A 15,919-nucleotide genomic window follows, 5' to 3' on the forward strand; every position below is an offset into this window, starting at 1 on the left:
GATTTGTCCCCTTTAGGGGCGAATTGCAACGTCACGAATAAATTCGTTTTAAAGTTCACAACGTGCTACACCTCGGAAGACATGCAAGAGTAAAAACCAGACTAGCCGCTTCTCCACGCAACTGATTTATTTGTATCTAACGAAAAAAAGGGACCTGAAACTACCTCTAACTAAAAAATTGGTGAACTTATCAAACACGTACGCTTAACCACCCATGCCACATCAACGGTGTATCCCAAAGGTTCATATAGTTCTCTTACTCCACTTGAGTTTTCCGGTTGGGTTCAAAAACACACTTGATCAATGACTCCTTGATCGATAGTAACTCATGGAACTCTTTCTTCAGCTTAGAGGCATCCATTTCATTATTACTTCTGGGAGCAATGATGACCTTTGCTTGCTCTTCAAGCGTAAAGTTCGCCCACTTGAAATCCGGATCAATATATTTCTTATACATTTCCAAGATTTCGTTGTGGCTGACAACTCCAGGGTTTGTGAAGTTCCATATGCCTCTAAGATTTCTCTTCGCCATCTCAATTGAAATCGGAAGAAGCTCATCCAAGATCGTCATACTGTTGGGAATGTTGACCACCTTGTTATACCGAGAAATCTTAGTGATGAAATTTCGCGGGTTGCTCAGGTCAGAAGATATTGGCATTCGAACTCTGAGAGTGCATACATTGTCATATTCTTTCAAAAGCTCTTCCACCTGATTCACAATAAATAAAGGAAATATTGAGAAACACGTTGAGGCATAAACAAAAGAAAAATTCATGCTTAACATTATTTTGATTGATGAAAGAAGAAAATTACCATGGCCTTGGTCTTTGAGTAGAAAGAACCGGTGAAATTGGGTGTGTCTTCCTCCTTAAATCCGATTCCAGACCCTTCAGGGTGTGAATCGTTGTACTCAAAAATACACCCAGTGGCGAAGTTCATCATCAGGAGTCCATGCTCTCTGCATACATCTGCCAAGTTCAGCGTGCCAGCAACATTGGTTTCGAATTGTTTCAGTCTTGTGAGATTCACACCAATCAACATTGGGTCTACCTGTTACCCCTGCGGCGTTAAAAACATGTGTTGGCTTAACAGCTAGGATGTCTGCCAAAAGCTGCGAGCGATCCTCCAGTCGCCCCTTCCCATATTCATACGGGATCCCCTGTTTCTCGCACAATTTTCCCAGCAAACCACCAATCCACCCAGTCCTACCAAATATCAAAAACTTCAAGGCCGGGTTTTGAGGTGGACTGATTTTGGAGACCGGAACCAACATCTTTGTCTGATTAGAATTTCCAGAAAATTCAGACTTACCAGATTCGTACTTCTCAGCTTCATCAAAATGTCTTTCAATTCCACCAGGCATCATCAGCATTCTAGGATGAGGAAGTAGTGCACCAGATACATCGCCCCACCAATCAGGATTGCTAGCATACCACTCTATGGTCTTTTTCAACCCCTCTTCCCATGTGGTCCTTTCAAACCAACCCAAATTCTTTAGCTTCTGGTCATCAAGGAAGTACCTCTGATCATTGAATGGCCTATTCTCTACAAACTGAATGTTCTTGTCTGGATCCATGTTAAACAAATTGCAGATGTCTTTGGCCACATCAATGACTCTCCTCTCCTTCTTTGTTCCGATGTTGTAGACATGACCAACCTCTCCCTTGTGAAGAATGACTTCAAATGCCTCTGCGACATCCTCACAGTAAAGGTAACTTCGTACATTAGAACCATCGCCGTGAATTGGGAGAGTTTTACCTTTCATGGCTAGAAGAACAAACTTGGGGATCAACTTTTCAGGAAACTGATTTGGACCATAAACATTGTTACCTCGTGTGGTAATCACAGGCAACCCATAAGACCTGCCGTAAGCCATGACAAGCATTTCAGCCCCAGCTTTTGTGGCTGAGTATGGATTTGTCGGCAGGAGCTGTGAGGCCTCATGATTTCCAACAACAGCATCCTCGTCAGTCTCACCATAGACCTCATCCGTGCTAACATGGATAAACCTTCTTATCTGGCCAGTAACTTTGCAGGCTTCCAGAAGCACGTGGGTGCCATAGATATTGTTTTTGGTGAACTCAAAACTGTTTCCGAAAGAATTATCAACATGGGTCTGGGCCGCAAAGTGCATTATAGTGTCAATGTTCTCAGCAACAAGAAGGTAGTTGACAAGGTCGGCACTGCCAATGTCACCTTTGACAAACTTGAAGTTGGGAGAAGCTTTGGAGGGGAAAAGGTTTTTGAGATTGGAACAGTAATCAAGTTTGTCAAGGACAACAATCTTGTAGTCAGGGTAGTTCCGGATGAGCCTGTTTGCAACATGAGACGCAATGAATCCTGCAGCCCCAGTTAAAAGGATATTCTTGGGGGTAAATGTTGACATCGCAACTTAATATCTGCAAGGAAAAACAAATAAGGAAATAATCTATATATTAAAATCAATGTCCTATAACCAGAAAAGCACGAATTTCAACTGAAAGACAGGAAGCACAGATAAACAAACAGTAAATTACGGAAAGATTTCTATCTTCTAATTTTCTTTTCCCCCCTTTTCGGATGAATATTACTGAGTAAATCAAGAAATTCATCCAACTAGGGCCTGCACATACTATTTTAAATATCAGTCGATCGAACCATTATTTAAAAGAGAAAACACCTTGATCCCTTCCAACTTATTTATCCGATTCTTGTCTCACGTAGAACGTAACTGGAGGCCCAAACAAATATCCCAATCCAGATTCATATCATCGAACATGAAAGCTTCGTCATTAAACAGCATGTCGGTAAGAAAATATCAAACCGTTGCTCGAGCAATTAACATTCTAACTTAAAGCTAGCTAAACCAACACGATCGAACGCAAAGCTTTAATAGAGATCGTCAAATGTCCCAATTCCAATTAAACACGCACAAGAGCAATTCTTTCCATCAATAATAATCAGTAAATATCCAGTTTCAACAGCACCGACGATAAGAAACACCACATCACACGCACACAAAGCAACTATAAACACATAGAACTTATATAAGAGCATATACGATGTTCCGAGAAAATGACAGCAAATCAACAACAAATACACCGTAATTTTGATCAGATCTACATAATTAAGGTAAACAGAACGGGATCTTTAAATGAACTCACGAATTTTCAATTATCAGATCAGTATTCAACGACAAAAAGCAAGATATCGGAGAAGATCTCAACTTCCAACTCTGGAAAAGAGCAAAATCTCAGAGAAAGTAATTAAAATGATGCGAGGAAAAGAGAACAAAGAAGAAATGTTTGAGGTGCTGCCTTATATATAGCACGCGGCGCGTCCGAATTTCATTTCCGAGATAATATTTCATGTAATATCAATGATTATACGATTTATTCCACGTATATTAACCGCATTAACTAATTTATATATATATTTTTTGATATAGATAAAATATTAGTTATCTTATATTTTATTTTATTACATAATAAATAACTGAATAAGTAATATCATCAATATTATCACGAGTTTTCTTTGTCCGAATTTATTTTATAATTATTTGAATTGTTTTATGATAAATTATTATTCCCCGTTACATTATATACAAGTCTATTTATGTGTTCTAATATAAAAAAAATTATTGAAAGAACAAATTTCACCAACAAATTTTTCATTTTACTTATTTAATGAGTTTTTAATATGATATAAAAATTTGTTGGAAACAATTAAGTGTAGGTCTCTTGTGAGACGGTCTCACGAATTTTATCTGTGAGACGGGTCAACACTACCGATATTCACAATAAAAAGTAATAATTTTAACATAAAAAGTAATATTTTTCATGGATGACCGAAATAAGAGATTTTTCTCACAAAATACGATCCATGATACCGTCTCACACAAGTTTTTGCCAACAATTAATGTCTTCAATCTGTAGAATTGATTGATTCTAGATATAGACACTGTATTATGTATATATCTTTGACGAATAAAAACTAGAGAAAGTTTCACGTGCCAATTTTGTTAGACATATATTGTATTTGAGACAAAATTATTATTTTTTATTGTAAATACATATAAATTTGATCGTTTTTATAATAAAAATTCGTGAAAACTCCTAAAAAAAACGTACTATCATTTAAAATAAAAATAACCAATGTTCCCAAAATAATTGAATCAGCTAGTGAACTGATTACCAAGTTCAAGTCATTAAATGTTAGTAGATTTTGACGATATTGCCCTTTGACTGGTAAGTGAATCTACGGGACGCGGTTGGTGTCGGTAGTTGCTGGATGTCAGCGGAAGGTGGTGGTATCTACTACTACATTAATTTGGTGAAACCAAGGATTTTGAAGCATAGCGATTGCTAAGATGCAAATCATGTCCAAAATTCTCTATTTGAGAGAATACAACAGGTAAATTTCGTGAAACAGAATTCTAACTCCAGATTGATCAATCTAACGTATAAAGACATATAAGATCGTCTCACAAAAAAAAAAAAACAAACTATTGAGAGAAATTGTCGGTGCTGATCACTTTGGATCGAACACTAACTTTGTGTAAATTAGTTCAAAATCGAGTTAGACCCAACACATTAACTAAAGTTTTTTCGAGTAAACGACATTTCTATGACTGATGAGGGTCTTCTTGGAAAGTTTACCAAGTCGAATATCTCATAAAAAAAATTATTAATAGATTAATGCATCATCTATTTTCTAAAAAGCAAATATATTTAATCGTGTGAAAAAACTCAAACATACTTACTTCATTTGTAAAAAGTTTTATTCGTGATTTTTAAAAATACGGGGTTTAAATGCAATTAATTTTGCATATTGGGTTTGCGATTTTTTGAATTTGACAAAGAGATGTTGATGATCATAAAGGCAAGATTTAATTTGAAGCCTGATCGTTCACGTTTGTTGTGTTTTTTGCTATTGCATACGCCAGAATCGATGAATTTATTTGGGAAAGATATTTTATTTGAGAAAAAATTTTAGGGATATATTTTAAACGACAACTATCTTAAATTTATTTAAAATCTTCAACAATACTATCGAAATTGCAAAATTGATTAGAAAGAGTATGAAAAACTCACACTAATTTTGTTCACATGAGTTAGTCATGGAATTGGAAGTCAATGAACTTGAAATCCGATTTTGAATAGGAAAAAATTAAACACAAGCAAAATACACTACAAGTTAATATTTAATACACACCACTTAAAAGACAACTGTTTTCTTTTGAAAAACCGTTGTCTTTGCATAAAAAAAAACACAAAAAAACGCTAAAAGACAAAGGTTGTCTTTTAGCGTTTTTTGGGGGTCATTGAGCGTGTTTTTTTGGATAAACGACAATGGTTTTAGAAAATTGTTGTGGATTAGCGTGTTTTTGGACAAACAACAACGTTTTTTTTAAAACTGTTGTTATATTTAGCGACGGTTTTGCTTAATTGTCGCTAGTTTAGCGACGGTTTTAATAAAACCGTCGCGATTTTTAAAATAATGACGGTTTATTCAAAAATCGTCGCAATATTTTAAATATCGACGGTTTATACAAAAATCATTGTTCACAGCGACGGTTTAATAAAAAACTGTCGCTATTTCGCTAATAGCGACGATTTAATAAAACACCGTCGCAAATTGTCTATAAATATTCGCATTTTCGGTCTATTTTCCTCCACAACGCTTCACATCTACGATAAATGTTTCTCTTAAACAATTTTAGTTTTGATTTATGGTAAGTTTTTTTGTTTCAATTCTTGGTAAATTTTTAAGTGTTAGTTAAGATCATGAATATCATTAACTTAGTCAGATTGTAAGTTTTTTTGGTAGATTTATTAAATTATAATAGTAATTTTTTTATTTTACATAAAAATTTAGCGACAGATTATGTCTAAACTGTTTCTAATGAGCGACGACTTAGTCAAAAACCGTCACTAATTTTAACGACGGTATATCTTAAACCATCGCTAATGAGCGACGGCTTACTCAGAACCCGTCGCTAAAATTGGCGATCAAAACTGTCGCAATATATAGCTACGTCGTTGAACGCACTTTCAACAATACCATCAATTACAACAGTTTTAAACCACCAGCGACAACGGATATTATCCAAAGGGAATGAGAACATGTGTCATAAGGCTTATTTTTGTTGTTGACATAATCTCAAGTCTAATCCATCCAAGCATAACATGTATGTTATATTAAACTCGTATACTATTTTCAAATTAAGCCAAGTGTTGATAAAATAAATTATTGGATCAGTGAAAAATTGAAGGAGAAGAAAACGGATTAAATGAATGGGAGGAAAGAGTAATAAATGACAATAGAATTTTTAAGAAGGGGCTGCTGCAAAAAGACTTATTGCTTACAATTGTCACCATGAAGACAAAGGTTGAATCTGAAATTAAAATCCCAATACAATGGTTTAATAAAAGTTTTGTTCTTATATCTCTAGCTCGGAATATTTTTTTCCCTTTTCAATTAACTCCCTATCGATTAAATTCATGTTGGAATTTTTATTAAATATATTTTGAATTTGATGCGTTTTAATGTGGCAATTTAACTTACTTCATGAATTGGATTAAAGACATTTAATTAAGTAATTTTTAATAGTATATATATGCATCAATTTTTATCAATAGAAAAAACACTTCCCATAAAGTTAAGCAAAAGAGTTCTTTTATTGTATTATGGTTTCTCTCTTTTTCTGTTCTAAAAGATGATTATGATCAGATATATATTTTATGGTCATCACAGTAGCATCTTATGCTTATTTATTACTGGTATTAGTGTTGTACGTTGTGACACAACCATACGTCTATACGATCCTCAAAGCACCATTGATAAGAGGACGATTATGTTTTAAGATTGTTAACATGAATATACAGAAGAAGAAGTTTATTAGAGATAAAATATTAATAGCAATAGATGAAAATAGAAAATATACACGGATATATAAGTGTGTGTGTGTATCATAATAACAAGACATGGGGTAAACACCGACGATTTGAACGAGTAGGTGATCAAGAGACTCAAAGTCTGCTAGTGAATTTGTAGTCACACTAGAAGGTGCATCGATTGCATGAAAATCTTCTAAGCAGACTGTAATATATTGATCTGCGATGAAATCCGAATTTATAGCCTTCGATAATGTGGTAAAGAGTCTGAGTGCTACTTCTGTTTTTAGAAGATATTCAAAGGTGGCCAAAACTCGTGCTTGCTATTTGTATTCATCGCAATAGCCAGATTGAGATTGGAAGGGGAATATTAATATGCATAATGGCAAATCGACATATACATCACATACATTATACCATTAGATAAATACTCTCAACTGGAGTTATCTCTGTTGATTAAATAGAATTAAACCGTTAATCTAGGGTCGCTAACCAAATGATTAAATAGAGATTTGGTTGTAAAATCATCGAGGGGTGCGAAGGAAAACACAATCTACACTGACTGAAGATATCAATAACTAGGTTCAATGAGATAACCAAATTGCACTAACTTGTTAAATCATTGTGAATGTTATTTCTTGTCTATTCTTGTGATGAAACAATGAAGTAGAGAATAAACTATGGCTTCTAATGATTTTTATACATAAAAAAAGTTAGCGAAATAACGCAAATTGTTCTCATGAAGAATTATCTATGTGTGAAAGAAGTGAGACCACTTCGAAAGAATGACATGACTCAATTCTATGACCTCTCACCGAAATAGACGTGTGTTTATGGCCAAGACAAATACAATAATGAGAACAGAAGTGTATCAATGATAATCTTGCGTGATGTATATCGAAGTTTACACAAACAACAAAATAGTTCAATGACATAGTGTATACAATAAAATAAAATACTTTTTACAAGAGAATGTTCAAAATGAACTCCTACGTATTATATGATATTATATGCAAGATTCAACTGTTGATTGTTTTCACCCAATTTTATTATTCCAGTCAATTTCAATTCATGTAGAGTACTGTTGAAATTTTTAATGAATATATTTGGGTTGAATTGAATTTGATGCGTTTCAATGTGGCAATTTTATGAATGTTGATGTAACTTGATTCATGACTTGGATTAAAGACATTTAACTGCGTAATTTTAAAATGATTCATTGAATGAGAATATAGTCTTGATACTATACATATGTATAAAATTTTATCAATAGAAAAAAAACTTCCCAAAAAAAAGTAAACAAAAGAATTTTTTTTTAGTATTTTGGTTTCTCTCTTTTTCTGTCCTAAATTGTGATTAGGATGACGTATATTTTATGTTCACTCAAGTAACATCTTGTGCTTAAACAAACTCCATCTATCGCACCAACTCAAACACCCCTTATAACATCAATTTTGGCTTATTGTTTAACATCAGCGATAAAAAAAGATGATACACAAAATCGTAGTTATCGGATATTGTATAGATAGATAAATAGTTTGTTTCCTGTTACATTTTGAATCAAAATGTCGCACTAAAAAGTGGGTAAAGAAAATTATTTAGAGTACACCATCATGCATGACTTCTTCTCAAGGCAAAAGCACGAAAATAGAAGCAATTTCCACATCAAGAATACCTTGTACAGATTATGCTAAAGCTGAGGACGAATGCAGGATGTGCTATGTGGAAGACAAAATAAATGAAAAGCTAAAACATAATGTGATTTAAGAACTGAGATGACCTCCCCCAAAGCCAAGCTCGTGTAATTTTTTCTCTTAATTACTTCCATTTCCCATCTTTGTAGCACATGCGATTCCATGCAGTTTGAGCAGAGCACCTTAATGGCGCAGTGATTTAATAAAAATCCATCCATGTTATGTTTGAAGACTGTAACTGTGAATATACTACAGTCCAAGAAGTAAGATATGCGCGGAACAATCATATAGAGTTGCATTCCAACACTATAGTATATGTGTGTGTGTGTGTGTGTGTGTGTGTGTGTGTGTGTGTGTGTGTTCCCTCGACTTCAGAACAAACTCAGTAATCATACTGTCATAGCAAGTCCTTCAGTGTAGTTCTCTCAACTCTGACTGGTTGTTTCAGCTCCTATATGTCACAACTCACAACAAATGTATCAATCGACCGATAAAACATTTACCCCTGTTCCTCAAAAAGATACTGACAGCAAAGGTATTAGTACCTGAATGTGGATGTTACTTTCTTCTTCACACTGATGCAGTGGCATTCCTCTCTGATCATACAGAATAAGCCCACTAAATCTCGGAAGCTCGCACTTTTCACCCATTAGAATTGGCCTCTGCCACACGGCGGAAGTCGAGTTATGACTCTGCCACCCTACATCCGATCCTTCAAGATTTCTTCCCACGAGCAACGGAGTCGGTGTCTCTCTTTGACTCCCTCTAAAATATCTGTCCTCCCCCCATTTGCTCCGCCCGCTCCACCTTACCGATCCCATTAGAGCCTTCTTCAAGGAGTCCCACCGCCTGTATACTGGAGGCTCAGCCGCCAAGACATCCCCGCATGGTTCTTGATTCGAAATATCAACCCCTTTTTGCCTACATTTCGATCTTCTCTTCAGTGCTGTCACTACACATACAGTGATCACCAAGATTGAAATGCATGAAAACAATGCAATAGCCTTCTGTGTTGATAGCTTCCATTTATCTTCCAAATCCCACAGTGCTTCCATTTATTCTACGATTGTTTTGGATTTTTAAGGTAATTTTAAGATGTTTTTCTTTGTTGGGATCCTTAAAAAACAATTAAGTAGACTTCGTGTTATTCTTGAAGGCTCCATGTGAGAATCACCGATGGTTTGGGCCGTTGGATTATGATCTGTTGGCCATGATAGTGTATTATTAGGTTATTATTAGCCGTTGGAAATCAATGGCTTCACCGTTCGAAGTAACTTTATGAATTTAATTCAGTCACGGGCCGTTCAAGAATTCAACAAGCATAACCCAACTTTTGTTTTTTGGGTAAATTACATACGACCTCTATAAAATATCAAAATAGCCAATTAAGTACTTGTCAAAATAAATAGACACTTAACCTATTATGCTTTTAAAAAAAAAGTTCAAATAATCTCAATGTCACAATTTTATATGTATGTACTTTTAATACTTCCCACAATATATCATTCATATTCACAACACACTTATTTTATAATAAATGTAATGTGAAACGAGTCTATCCTAGCCATATTTACAATAATAAGTAATACTTTTGATATAAAAAATAATAATTTTTAATAAGTGATAAAATAGTAAATCTGTTTTACAAAATTAAATTGTGAGACCGTATCACAGTAAATTTTGTGTTTGTTTTATTAGCTTTTTTATGATTTCATTGTATGCAATTTACCCCTTTTTTTTCCAAACAAAAACGGTACCCCAACTTAACATTAAGCAAATGCCATATATTATTAGATTAGAAAATTGCAAAGGACTAAATGTGTATGTTTTTCGCTTTCACTCAAATTAGGCGCCAAGGTGGTGTTAATTTGACGCGAAATGAAAATTGAGCAACCTTGGCCGGAATCCCATTCAAAACACACCAATTAATTTATTTTTCAAATGAAATTTCATACCACCGCCAAATTTTCGATCCCACCACCAATTCTTGCTTTCCGCTACCTTCAAAATCTCTAAAAAGTTTACTAAACACCCGAAGATTTAATACTCCCCGCCGATTACTTTCTGCAATTTCCGAGCACCAAATTCTCTTTCCATCCCCTGAAATGGAAGGCAAGTTTCATGGCCTACCTCCTCTCAAACGATTCAGGCTCATGCAGCAAGTCGTAGAGGAAGAAAAAGAAAATATTCCCCTGAATCAGAAAATTGAAAATCCCATGACCCATTCATGCCTTCCCGCGAAAAAGCGTAAAGAATGCCGAAATTCACCCCCTTTTCTTCTCGATTCCACCAACAATGCTAAGTTCTGCTTGCCAGCCAAGAAAAGGGTCTGGGCAATTCAACCCTTTGACCTCAACCTTGAATACAAATCATCCTTTGATTTTGATGAACAGGAAATCCTGCCTGATAACCAGGATTTGTCACCTGGAAACATCAACCATGACGTTGGAATTGAGGAAGAAAATGTGGAAACAGAAGCAAATTGCATAAATGAAGAAAGCGACGGGATTGTTTGCGCTGTGTGTGAAAGCACAGATGGGGATCCAAAGGACCCCATCGTGCTATGTGACGGCTGTGATCTAATGGTTCACACCACATGCTACGGTCATCCTTTCACTAACGGCGTACCTGACGGTGAATGGTTCTGCGCCCAATGCTTAGCTACAAGGTCATCCCAGAGTTTCTCCCGCAAACCAGAAATTTGTTGCTGCCTCTGTTCTTTGTCTGGTGGGGCGCTGAAGCCCACAGCTGACAGCAAGTGGGCTCATCTAGTTTGTGCAATTTACGTGCCGGAAGTGTTTTTCAGCGACCCCGACGGCAGAGAAAGCATCGATTGCAGCAAGATACCGGAGAGAAGATGGAAGCAAGAGTGTTACGTTTGTGTGTCGAAAAAGGGGTGCGTGATTGACTGTTCCGAGCCAAATTGCAAGTTAGCATTTCACGTAACGTGTGGGTTGAAGGCGGAGCTCTGCATCGAGTATAGGCAACGGAAGAACAGGGGCGCTGTTGTTGCTGCATTTTGCGCAGCTCATACTGATCTCTGGAAGAAGGTAACGGTGTTCTTTGCTGATTTGAACATTTTAATTGTGGGCCGTCTCTTTATTTTAATTTTTCGTCTTTGTTGATGAAAATATGATTAATATTTTGGTTACTTGCAGCAAGTGCAGACTGGGAAATTCAAGATCGTGGCCAGAGATGACCACAATTAATATCAAGAACTTCATTAAAAGTTTCGAAGAATGTTCGTCGTTTATCAGTTAGCATGATTTGCGGATGTTAAGTCAGAAGCTTACCACGGAAGTTATAGCTTGTGAATTCTTGTCGTGAAAAAAACTTTATTTATTTGGTCTAAACTCTGTTTTTTTTAATGGAGAATTTGTTAGTTTTTAAATTTGCAGAAATGATAGAAATAGAGTGGTTTTTTTTTTTTTTTTTTCTAGATTTTTAGTAGTTTTGTTTTTGTAACATTCATGAATATTTGTAGTACTGAATTTAAACTTGCTAATTTATATTTCGATGCACTTTCAAAATTTTTTTTAATGATTATTTTATGATATACTGAATGTTAAATTTATTAACAAATTGTTCAAAAAATTTCTTAAGAGGATTCGAATCCTGTTTAAGCACTTGATATATTTTTTTAGACTTGAAGCAGAAAATGAAGGAAAAAAATCTTCTTATCTGGTAAGCTAATTTGTTTCATATAATTTGAATTCAAGCTCTTAACAACATTATCTGAACAAATCTTGGATAAGTTGTCATCTTCTCGAATAAGAACATTACTATTGGTTAAAGAAAAGTTTATTAGCTTGTATTTTCTAATAAAATCATTCGAAATCAAGTATTTTAAAGAAGTCTACATTGAGACGATTTAACGTCTATATTTACACGAAAAAGTAATTTTTTGATGTAAAAATAATATTTTTTATAGGTTGAAATGAATATGAGATATTTCTCACAAAATTGATGGACAGTCTTATAAAAGTTTACATGTTCTCTTTAAAGTGTACCAATGATATTTTCATTTAAAAGAGAAAAAAGAAGCATCTACAATTTCTAATACACTTTAGTCTATGGATAGATAAATAACTTTACAAATAAACACCTCCAACCTAATCTTTTTATCCCAATTTGATATAACTTTTTTTTGTCAATATTTTGCTCATATCATAATATTACGTACACATATCTGGTACATTATCGAGACTCAAAAATAAAATCAAATATGTCGTCACTTGTATTTGACTGGATATACTAAGTACTTTGTATCTTGTTTGAGGCAAAAACTTGTGTGAGACGGTCTCACATGTTGTATTTTGTGAGACAGATGTCTTGTTTGGGTCATTTATGAAAATTATTACTTTTAATGCTAAAAGTATTAATTTTTATTGGGAATATCGGTAGGGTTGACTCGTCTCACAGATAAAACTTCGTGAGACCGTCTCACAGATAAAACTTCGTGAGACCGTCTCACAAGAGACCTACACGTTTGTTTGATTAAGCAATATATATTTATTTACTGAATAATAATAATAATATCGTTGTCACTTATTGTATATGTAATCGCACACATGTTAGGTACGCAAACTACGATTTACACAATCTTTTTTAGTTGTTTCCCTTCCAAGTTAGCAGTGTTTAAGATTGTTTCTTTCTTCAACAAAATATGAAACAGATTCAGCTTATTGTGGACAAATAAGGATTAGGTATTCAAATTATGGATAAAAATCCCAGATTTAAAGATATCAGTCATGATAGCACAACGAACTTGATCAATATATATAGATACAGAAAGCGATTATTAACAACCTGATAAGCATTATGATTTCATCATATCAGTCTATGAAACTCTTGAAACCACGAAATATGAAGATGATGGAGTGGGTATTTTCCCGTATTTTGGTTGTTTTTTTGTTGTTTGGATCATTTGTATATGCACATGAGGATTATGTATCAGCAATCGGCGATCCTGGGATGAGAAGGGATAATCTTAGAGTAGCCATTGAAGCATGGAGTCAATGCAATGAAGTCCATAATGAGACTGAAGATATGGGAAGTCCAAGGCACGCGGATTGCTTTGATATTGTACATAATTCTAAAGCATACAGTATGTTTTTTCCTCTCTTTGTTTCTTGTTTGTTGTGCTAAGCTATGTCTTTTCCAAACCGTAGCAAATCGATTTTACGGTATAGATGGTTCGTCAATATGAATAAATGAAATGAGATGAACAGAGACAAAATATTTGGCCTTTTCAGTTTTTGGTTTTTATATTTGAAATGGATTTTAATATTTGTTTTAATTAACCAATCAGTACTGGTGAATTTGGTCGTAATCCTTCAAACTTCAGAAGGTGTTTATGTGATAATTAAACCGAGATTCACGGAAGATTATAATTTACCCAAAGATAAATTTTAAATTTTTTAGCGATATTCTTGGATCTTGATAAAGATATATGAGCTATGTGCAAACCATAAATCGGCACTACATTTTTTGCAGCCAAGTTGGCACACAGGGTGACAGAGAAAAGCAACAAGTTAGGAATAGCAGATGCAGGTAGCTATGGTTTGAATGACATAACCGTGGATGAATATGCGGCTTGGAAAGAGAGATACTTGGGCTACAAATGCCAAGTCGAAGACAACCCCGGGCCGTGGCAATTCTGGATGCTTATGCTCAAGAGTGGCAATATGGACACATGGGCTGCTAAATGTCCCGAAAACGGTAAGAAATCGAAACCATTCCCACCCGAATCTCGGTTTCCATGCTTTGGAGAAGGCTGCATGAACATGCCACGGATCTACCATGACTACACAAGCGTGCAGCATTATCATGGCAACCGAACTCTCAAGGGAAGTTTCTATGGGACATGGGATTTAGATGTTCCTATTGAAGAAGCAAAAACTAAGGAAAATACTTCATATTATTCAGTGGTTTGGGAGAAAAAGTTGGGAAAGGGGAGTTGGAAGTTTCATCATGTATTAAAAACATCACCGAAGTATCCATGGCTCATGCTGTACTTAAGATCGGATGCTACAACAGGATATTCAGGAGGGTATCATTACATGACCAGAGGAATGTCGAAAATCGTAAGTTTCTTTATCAGATTTTTTTCTTATAATAAATTAATAATAATTCTAAACAGTACTAACTTGTCTGGGATGATGTATTGCTCAGATTCCCAAGTCACCAAATTTCAAAGTGAGGTTCTCGCTGGATATAACGAGTGGTGGAGGTCCCAATAGCCAGTTCTACCTGATGGACATCGGTAGCTGTTGGAAGAACAATGGTGACCCTTGTGATGGAGATGTCACCTCAGACGTTACACGATACAGCGAAATGATTATAAATCCAGACACGGAGCCATGGTGCAAACCAACAGATCTCAGGCTATGTCCCCCTTACCACACCTTTCCTAATGGAACTCGAGTACACCGAACGAATCAGACACATTTCCCCTATGATGCTTACCATGTTTACTGCTCGCCAGGCAATGGTGAAGAATTAGAGGAACCCTTTAACTTATGTGATGCATACAGCAATCCACAGCCTCAAGAAATTTTGCAGATATTACCTCATCCCGTGTGGGGAGAATACGGGTATCCCACGAAGAAAGGTGAAGGTTGGGTTGGAGATCCAAGAACTTGGGAACTTGATGTCGGAAGGCTCTCTCAGAATCTTTACTTTTATCAGGTATGCTACTCTATGTTACAATTCTCTAACTTGTATTCCTTTTCAGCATGATAATGGTTATAAGGGGGATCATTTTCTCGCAGGAAGCTGGCACGAAACCCGTGGAGAGACACTGGCCATCTGTTGATTTAGGAACTGAGATATATGTCAGCGCGAATGTCATGGCAGAGTGGACTGTTAGCAACTTCGACATAATTGTACCTAAAAAATGTTGACAATTCTGAACAAGTATTTCAATACAAGCGTTCCTAGTTCCTACCATGTAATAAGGTTTTCATGCGTCATGGACAGGATTTCTTTTGTTTTTCTTTGAGGCTACTCATTTAGTTATGTGGAGGACAATGAGATTTTAGGTTTAGTTGGTTTTAGTCTCTCGGGATGGATTTTCCTCCCCAAAACACACTCTTAATTCTTTTTCATTTGCTTTCCTTACAAAATATTTTTCATTACTTTCATATCTTCAACATAATGAATGATCAAGTTTTATTTTTCTGTTACCATATTATTTCTAGTATAAAGAACGAAGACTCCACGTTTTTGTCTCATCCATCGTTTGACTCCAGTTTTAAACAATTGGAGTTAAAATGTTTAGAGACTATAAACAATAAAAATTGACGGAAGTTAAACGCGCCATGAGACCCATTGTCAGTCTTATTCGGA

At 35.3% G+C, this 15,919-nt stretch overlaps 4 protein-coding genes across 4 annotated transcripts; 2 read left to right on the forward strand and 2 right to left on the reverse strand.

Moving 5' to 3' along the window:
• Positions 1–11: 11 nt before the first annotated feature.
• Positions 12–3,312, reverse strand: LOC142517813 (trifunctional UDP-glucose 4,6-dehydratase/UDP-4-keto-6-deoxy-D-glucose 3,5-epimerase/UDP-4-keto-L-rhamnose-reductase RHM1-like). The gene is given in 4 exon segments (XM_075620274.1): positions 12–709; positions 814–999; positions 1,001–2,399; positions 3,144–3,312. Coding segments are annotated over 3 exon segments (2,025 nt in total). The 5' UTR covers positions 2,387–2,399; positions 3,144–3,312; the 3' UTR covers positions 12–256.
• A 5,591-nt stretch (positions 3,313–8,903) lies between these two features.
• Positions 8,904–9,694, reverse strand: LOC142518984 (uncharacterized). Its single transcript, XM_075621857.1, has 2 exons — positions 9,115–9,694; positions 8,904–9,020 (listed from the first exon to the last, which is right to left on the reverse strand). The coding sequence occupies exons 1-2, from the start codon at positions 9,622–9,624 to the stop codon at positions 8,967–8,969; spliced, it is 564 nt and encodes a 187-aa protein (XP_075477972.1). The 5' UTR covers positions 9,625–9,694; the 3' UTR covers positions 8,904–8,966.
• Positions 9,695–10,521: 827 nt separating this feature from the next.
• LOC142518655 (uncharacterized) lies at positions 10,522–11,970 on the forward strand. The gene is made up of 2 exons (XM_075621448.1): positions 10,522–11,619; positions 11,728–11,970. The coding sequence occupies exons 1-2, from the start codon at positions 10,675–10,677 to the stop codon at positions 11,776–11,778; spliced, it is 996 nt and encodes a 331-aa protein (XP_075477563.1). The 5' UTR covers positions 10,522–10,674; the 3' UTR covers positions 11,779–11,970.
• Positions 11,971–13,202: 1,232 nt separating this feature from the next.
• LOC142518667 (uncharacterized) lies at positions 13,203–15,508 on the forward strand. The gene is made up of 4 exons (XM_075621463.1): positions 13,203–13,676; positions 14,066–14,655; positions 14,744–15,259; positions 15,343–15,508. Exons 1-4 carry the CDS (start codon positions 13,391–13,393, stop codon positions 15,472–15,474), a joined length of 1,524 nt encoding a protein of 507 aa, XP_075477578.1. The 5' UTR covers positions 13,203–13,390; the 3' UTR covers positions 15,475–15,508.
• Positions 15,509–15,919: the final 411 nt, after the last annotated feature.

The sequence above is a fragment of the Primulina tabacum genome, chromosome 11 (genome assembly GCF_025594145.1).
Source record: "Primulina tabacum isolate GXHZ01 chromosome 11, ASM2559414v2, whole genome shotgun sequence".
Lineage (NCBI taxonomy): Eukaryota > Viridiplantae > Streptophyta > Magnoliopsida > Lamiales > Gesneriaceae > Primulina > Primulina tabacum.

Coding starts and splice junctions, on each gene's coding strand:
- LOC142518984 (XM_075621857.1), bottom strand. CDS start 9,624: ATGGAAGCACTGTGGGATTTGGAAGATAAATGGAAGCTATCAACACAG. Junction 9,021..9,114: donor AAAGTAACATCCACATTCAG/GTACTAATACCT, acceptor TGTGACATATAG/GAGCTGAAACAACCAGTCAG.
- LOC142518655 (XM_075621448.1), top strand. CDS start 10,675: ATGGAAGGCAAGTTTCATGGCCTACCTCCTCTCAAACGATTCAGGCTC. Junction 11,620..11,727: donor ATACTGATCTCTGGAAGAAG/GTAACGGTGTTC, acceptor GGTTACTTGCAG/CAAGTGCAGACTGGGAAATT.
- LOC142518667 (XM_075621463.1), top strand. CDS start 13,391: ATGATTTCATCATATCAGTCTATGAAACTCTTGAAACCACGAAATATG. Junction 13,677..14,065: donor ACATAATTCTAAAGCATACA/GTATGTTTTTTC, acceptor CATTTTTTGCAG/CCAAGTTGGCACACAGGGTG. Junction 14,656..14,743: donor CCAGAGGAATGTCGAAAATC/GTAAGTTTCTTT, acceptor TGTATTGCTCAG/ATTCCCAAGTCACCAAATTT.